Source organism: Mastacembelus armatus, chromosome 16, assembly GCF_900324485.2.
Source record: "Mastacembelus armatus chromosome 16, fMasArm1.2, whole genome shotgun sequence".
In the NCBI taxonomy this organism is placed as follows: domain Eukaryota; kingdom Metazoa; phylum Chordata; class Actinopteri; order Synbranchiformes; family Mastacembelidae; genus Mastacembelus; species Mastacembelus armatus.
This window is the reverse complement of record NC_046648.1, coordinates 13,006,616-13,014,262: the sequence shown is the minus strand read 5'-3', so window position 1 is coordinate 13,014,262 and position 7,647 is coordinate 13,006,616. Positions and strand designations below refer to the sequence as shown.

Genomic DNA, 7,647 nt, shown 5'->3' with positions numbered 1-7,647 from the left:
GTTTGTTCATGTCCATGATGAACCTTCCACACGAACAAAAGTTAGTTATGGAGTTCCACAAGGTTCTGTGCTAGGACCGATTCTGTTCACCCTGTACATGCTTCCTTTAGGATATATCATTAGGAAGCACTCTATTAATTACCACTGCTATGCGGATGACACTCAGTTATATCTATCTATTAAACCTGTTAACACAAACCAGTTAACCAGACTTCAAGCCTGTCTAACTGACATAAAGGCTTGGATGACCAGTAACTCTTTACTTTTAAACTCGGAGAAAACAGAAGTCATTATATTTGGGCCTAAAAATCTCAGAAATAACTTTTCTAAAATTATAGCTACTCTAGATGGCATAGCCCTGGCCTCCAGCACTACTGTAAAAAACCTTGGAGTTATTTTTGACCAGGACATGTCCTTTAACTCACACATAAAACAAATTTCTAGAACTGCATTCTTTCACCTGCGCAACATTTCCAAAATTAGGAACATCCTGTCTCAAAATGATGCAGAAAAACTAGTCTATGCATTTGTTTCCTCAAGGCTAGATTACTGTAACTCATTACTATCTGGATGTCCTAATATCTTAATAAAAAGCCTCCAATTAATCCAGAATGCCGCAGCCAGAGTCCTGACAGGAACTAGCAAGAGAGATCATATTTCTCCTATATTGGCTTCTCTTCATTGGCTCCCTGTAAAATATAGAATAGAATTTAAAATCCTTCTTCTCACATACAAATCCCTTCATAATCAAGCTCCTTCATACCTTAAAGACCTCATAGTACCATATTATCCCAATAGACCACTTCGCTCTCAGAGTGCAGGCCTACTTGTGGTTCCCAGAGTTCTCAAAAGCAGAATGTGAGGCAGAGCCTTTAGCTATCAAGCTCCTCTCCTGTGGAACCAGCTCTCAGACTGGGTTCAGGAGGCAGACACTCTCTGTACTTTTAAGGCTAGACTTAAAACCTTCCTCTTTGACAAAGCATATAGTTAGGGCTGGCTTCAGGCAACCCTGAACCATCCCTTAGTTAGTTATGCTGCTATAGGCCTAGACTGCCCGAGGACCATCGGTGCACTGAGCTCCCCTACCCTAACCCCCCCCCCCCCCCCCCCCCCCCCCCCCCTTCTCTCCCACCTCATGTATATTCCACCATTGAATGTTACTAACCTTGTGCTCTCTCTCTCTCTCTCTCTCTCTCTCTCTGTACCTTCTGCAGGTGTCCCTGGTCCTGGAGCTGTTTATCGCTGATGTGCAGTTACTGGCCCCACCAACTTGCGGTGTCTATTTGTTGTTTATTGTTGCTGTTCTTTTCTCTCTGCTCTATCCACTCACCCCAACCGGTCGAGGCAGATGGCCGCCCAAACTGAGCCCGGTTCTGCTGGAGGTTTTTTTCTTCCGTTAAAGGGAGTTTTTTCCTCTCCACTGTCGCCAAGTGCTTGCTCATAAGGGAATTGTTGGGTTTTTAGTTTTAGTTTTTGTAAAGTGCCTTGAGATGATTTGTATTGTGATTTGGCGCTATACAAATAAAATTGAAATTGAATTGAATAAATGTGAGTCACCATTTCTGAGACCATGTTTGTAGCTCATGCAGAAAGAAAAAACTGTGCAGTTACTGGCCCTATCAGTGTTTGTTGTTTATTGTTACTGGTATTTTCTTTCTCCTCTATCCACTTACCCCAATTGGTCAAGGCAGATGGCTGCTCAAACTGAGCCTGGTTTTTTCTTCCGTTAAAGGGAGTTTTTCCTCTCCAACTGTCGCTAAGTGCTTGCTCATAAGGGATTTTGGGGTTTTTTTTTGTTTTTTGTAAATTGCCTTTTGATGATTGTATTGTGATTTGGCGCTATACAAATAAACTGAATTGAAAATTGACATATAAATAAGTCAGAGATGAATGCAATAAGAGCATAAATATAATGTACTCTATACTCTTTAGAATAACCTCCCTTCTTCCTTTCCACTAACGCTGTAGGCACTGGTTTCATGTAATATACATACATATCATAGTAATTTGAGGTCTTATTAGGATTACATTTATGTCTTTAGTTACGATCAAGTCACGTGTGTGAAGTCGTGTGTCATTTGTTCTTCTCAGTTGTTGTAGCTTCACTCCAATCCGCTAGGTGGTAGAACTGAAGCAAAAGAACAATCAACTTGTCGACGTTGCCGGAAATGAAAACAAATCACAAACAGAAGAAGAAAAATGGAAGCGGCAGTGTTCATTCTGTCACTTGTGGACTGCTGTGCACTGATTTTCCTCTCGGTGTACTTCGTATCCTTTTCATTGTTTACTCTCTGGGGCATGTCGAGTTCATTCATAACGCGGCTGGCTGCCGGAAAGGTCTTGTATTCCTTTACATATATTAGCACAGTAACGGTAACTAGCTAACCGGTTAGCCGCACTGGTCCAGGTGTAAGAGAGGTTAGCGTGAAAGAAGATAAGCCTGCCAAGATGTTCCTATTACTGCCCCTAACTACTAATTTTCACATGATTGTATTAGGTTTGTTAGTAATCTGGCTTTTTGACTTTATTCTTTAAGATAATCTCTGTAAATACAACAAACCATCAGATTGTGTAGAAAAGCACTAATCGAAACTATGATCTCTTTGGTCATCCTACGTAAAACAGAACCTGTATCGTTTTGTTGTGTGTTTATATTGTTGTCAGTGTCAGCTGGGTGTGAGCACTGCTCAAAGATTGCTAGACATCTGTTTTGGAACTATCTGAAGGACAACAGTGTGCAAATTGAAGTCAGTGTTTTTGCTAAAGTGATACTTTGGTAACATATTTAATAATCACGTAGTAATATAATGGATGCTGTCTGTCATCAGTATATTTAGCGTAGGGGTGGGTTGGCAGAAGCAGAAACTTTAAGATGTTACTGTGAAAATAGGTTTCCTTTATTACCTTGACTTAAAGCTCAGATTATTACCCTGTCTGATTTAGAATGCGATTACATCAATGCGAGAGCCTGCTGCTCCAAGCTGAACAAAGTAGGTCATGTTATTCTGGATTATTACTACATAATTATGAAGCCTTTTAATTGTGCTACACTGTCACTTCTTGTCTGAACTGAGATATCATTATTATCACAGTGATGGTTATTTCATTGCTACAATTGATTGATTTTCTTGAAGAAAGGTTAATTAGTATTTTGATTTGTTATTTCTTTTGATGTTTGATGCATTCATGTGTTTCCAGTGGGTAATTCCAGAGATGGTTGGGCAGTGTCTGTCCACTATGCTGATGTTGGTCTCTATGCACTGGTTCATCTTCCTCCTCAACCTACCTGTAGCAGTCTGGAACATTTATAGGTATGTTATTGGTTAATATGACAGTAGATACTGTAGTCAAATAAATACAGTGCTGTAAAAAAAGTATTTGATTCCTGTTTTTAATTTTTTTCTTAGAGTTCATTTCTTAATGTCCATGGTGAAGTAAGGCTTCTTCTTGTCCCTTTTCTCCCTGCAGGTATGTCAAGGTTCCAATGGGAAACACAGGTGTGTTCGATCCCACCGAGATCCACAACCGAGGTCAGCTCAAGTCACACATGAAGGAGGCCATGATTAAACTGGGTTACCATCTGCTTTGCTTCTTCATTTATTTGTACAGGTGGGCAGCAACAGCATATGCAGACACACTGATATGTATTGGCATGCTGAAGGCTTTCAGTCACCTCTGTATTAATGCATATCTCTACGACCTTGTTTTTCCAGCATGATCCTGGCTCTGATCAATGACTAAAGCACTCAGAGATGTCTGACCCCAGCTGCCAAAGTTCAAAATCCAGGGTTGCTGAATATTGCCCTGCTCCTGAAATGTATGCATCAAAACTTTCAGAACATCAGAAAACATGTTTGCAATTACTGTGATCCATTTAATACTTAAGTAACCATTGTGACAAAATCACCTACAACAATCACTGTTCCAATCCATTTATTCTAACTTAATAATAGCAGACTTGTTTCTATCCATCTGAACAGAAGGTGGCGTGCTTGAGTGTTTTTTTTTTTTTTTTTAACCAAACTGGGAAAATGACAGTTTTGCCTCAAATCTCAAAACACATTGTGATTTTTTTTTTAGCACTGTTATTGCTTTGCCACTTCACAGAGTCTATCTTATCAGGTAAAGGTTAATCAGTCTCTATAGTCACAGCGGCATCTTACATACTGTATTTGCTGCAGAAGGCAAGTTGGTATTAAGAACCTTTATGTGCTTCAAGAAAATATTCCCCACACAATGACACCACCACCACCAGCAGCAGCAACCTGACCTGTTGACACAAAGCAAAATTCATCTGTGGAATCATTATGCCATATGATAAAATTCATCAGACCTGGCAATGTTTTTCTACCTAACCGTGATTAGTTGCTCAGTCAGAGATATGGTGGACTGTTGAGTAACTTGCTGTTTGATTGGCAAGAAACAGACTGGGAGAACTATTTCCTAACGCACATCCTGTTGTCATCTTTAGTTTTGCTGTGTCTGACATTATTGCTTAAGTTGTTCCTGACCAGTGACAGTTAAACTTACTTAGCAGTTTGAGCTCTGTGATAGGCTGTTTTGTGTCCTCCTTTTTCCCACATGTGCCTTTTTGTTTTTTGAATCAAAAGTAATTTTTTTTTCAACTGTATTCTCATTTAGAAGTCATATCATGAGGCTGCTGATTATGATTCAGTTGTGAAAATGGTTGACTAGTTTGTCAGTCCTACAATTATTTTTTGGATTAGGAACACAGTCTGTTTATGAGATTATGGATGTACCGATACAATCTCAGAGACTGGTATCAGGGCTCACCAATCCATTTTCTTTCAGTATTGACTTTATTGAGCTGAACCTAAGCCTGATTCTTTGCTTCATGTCAGCTGTTTTACATAGCAGTAAACTGTACAATTTGCATGAAAATACATCTTAAATGGTATTTTAAAATAGAAAAGGAAAACTCTCCAGTGGGCAGTTGTAATGTCAGGAGGGATGTACTAATGCAATACCTAAAAATAAACACTCTACAGAGTACAGAGTTAACTCGTCACATTCTGTAATGGGGCAGAAAGCATTTGATTTGTTTTGTTGCTAAAGTGAATGTTCAGCTGTTACACCTTATTAACAGTTGGTTTAATTTTGCAGTAGGTGCAATTGTCACAAGAGCCATATAGTATTTTTTTTTAGTTTAGTTTGTAAAATGAAAAATGAATACATTAAGCAACAGCTTGTATGCAGAAAATTGCAGAGCTTTTCATTTGTTAAGCAAATGCAGTGGATAGAGCTGAATAACATTGATGTCCTTGATGTGTGCAATGTGCAAATGTATTATTCAGGAAAATACAGGTGTCCGATTGGTACTATGTATCTGCAGATAAAATCATTTAAATGACTCAGATTGGTTGGAGGGGAAATAACTTTGACATCCCTAGATGAGATAATTCCTTTCTCATTGCACACAGGTAAAAAATCAGCTCTAGTGCTGTCATCTATCTTGTTTTCCAAACATAAGATAATTATAGTGTTATTGATGTGTAGTGAAAACCCTTATTGTGATAGGATACTATCAAACTACTTGTCATCAGATAGATCATAAATCCTGTTATGAAATGTTTTATGCACACATCATGCTCCCTTCACTCTGCCTACACACAAATGCACACACTTTTGTGCAGCTATATCTGTGAGGACACTCATTGCATCCTTGAGCCCCTTGTCCTAAGCCAAAATCTGGTTGTATCCTGAATCCTAAAACCAAATCTGAATCTTTAAACGGCCTTGAAAGGTGTATCACAAAGTTATGACTTGCCAAAGTATACTCACACATGGTATAAAACTCTGCTATTAGCCATACATGTACACACACATTATTGTACACAGTATACATTCATACTTGCCTCAGTGTGTATATAAGTATCATTGTGTGTCAACAGTCAAAATAATCACAGCCTAGTCCTTTTAAAACATGTCCGGAAAGATCATATTGCTGCATGGAATCTCAGCTGGGTGGGGATAAAATGTTTTTTCTAGTGAGTCTGGAACAAAATACCTGTATTTTAAGAATGGCTGGCGTAGGAGTGGCACTTTGGATTCTGACAACTGATCTCAGTTATGTACTGATGTGTTTACTGTCTGACTTTTGCATTTAGGTGAGTGTGACATTCACTGTTCGTTTCCTACATCAGCAGGTCTCAGCTGAGACAAGGGATGTGCGCCCTCTTTATGTAGGAGTTTGCCCAGGTCTGTGCCCAGTGCCTGCTGTGTACTACGCAAGGCCTGTTGTGTGAGCTGTGTGAGCTGCATGTACAGATATTCTGTCTTCAGTTTCGGGTGAACTGTAGGTGAAAGTTCATGTCTGATTCACACTAAACTCTTCAGCACTGTTACGATTTAGAGGGAAATTCAGTGTTTAATAAATAAAAATAAAAGGCAAATTGTGTTTGTCTTAATTTACCTCAAAATAGGTGTGCACGGTCAATTTGCAGCAGTGAAATACATATATACGCTCTATATTCTGTCTAATCATTTACTGTAATCAATTGAGACATGCAAATAACACATTGTTCTTTAGAAGAGGAGCTGAGGTTACTAGTTTTGTTTTTTATTAGATCCCTGAACCTTTTCCAGTTTGCCTTTACTGTAACATCTTTTTTAGTTCATTGTTTTGTCAAGCTATAGTTTTGTAATTTTAGCTATGTAGATTCTGTATTTGTGTCCAAAATGTCATTCCTCAGTTTCTCACTTGTTTTATGAGAACAAAAAGTTTAATAAACTCCATGAGGTGTATGCTATACAAGTCAAATCCTGGAAAAAAATAAAACAAAAACAACTGTGCAGGTGCAGTAAGATTGTGGTGCCTGTAAACTCAGCAACTGTGCAATCTTCAATAACTTGTTTGGGTCTCTTGGGAGGGCAGCATGGTGGCTGAGTGGTTAGCACTGTTGCCTCACAGCTGTGCTTGTATGGGTTTACTCCGGGTACTCCGGTTTCCTCCCACAGTCCAAAAACATGCATGTTAGGTTGATTGGTGAATCTAAATTGCCCGTAGAAGGGAGTATGAGTGTGTGAGGTTGTCTGTCTTTGTGTGTCTCTATGTGGCCCTGTGATGGACTGGTGACCTGTCCAAGGTGTACCCCTGCCTTTCACCCGAGAGAGAGCTGGGATAGGCTCCAGCAGATCCCCGTGACCCTGGCTTTCAGGATGGGTCTCTTGGGAGAAATAGAAAAGCAGGACATTATTGGTGACCATCAAAACCAAATCTGTTTATCTCAATTAAGTTAAAACACTTGTCCTATTGCAATTGTCCTTCAGTCATAGTCATGTATGAACACTAAAAAAGCTTACATATGTACACATCAACATCTGAACGCTGTGGAGGGGAATTAACAACTTCACCGGCTGCAGAAAAAAGAACCCAATGTCTCCTTCATCTCCTGCTCCTTCTCCTCCACCGGTGTGGATCTCCACTACTGCAGCTATGCCCCTCCTTCACCTGAGCATGCTCCACCATCTGTCACAGTAACAGGGGTTAGGCTGTGGCAAAAAAGACTGTGCTGTGGGAAGGCAGCTGGTTGGCAGTCCAACTCAAGTCTCAACTTTGAGTAGCATTACATCAATATAGAAATAACAATTTATGCTCAGGTGTTGGTGAGTTAAACAGTAAAACAA

At 39.5% G+C, this 7,647-nt stretch overlaps 1 protein-coding gene across 1 annotated transcript; it reads left to right on the top strand.

Annotated features, from left to right (window-relative positions):
- Positions 1 to 2,145: 2,145 nt before the first annotated feature.
- cnih4 (cornichon family member 4) lies at positions 2,146 to 5,377 on the top strand. The gene is made up of 5 exons (XM_026294389.1): positions 2,146 to 2,268; positions 2,922 to 2,990; positions 3,199 to 3,311; positions 3,469 to 3,609; positions 3,714 to 5,377. Exons 1-5 carry the CDS (start codon positions 2,200 to 2,202, stop codon positions 3,739 to 3,741), a joined length of 420 nt encoding a protein of 139 aa, XP_026150174.1. The 5' UTR covers positions 2,146 to 2,199; the 3' UTR covers positions 3,742 to 5,377.
- The last annotated feature ends 2,270 nt before the right edge of the window (positions 5,378 to 7,647 follow it).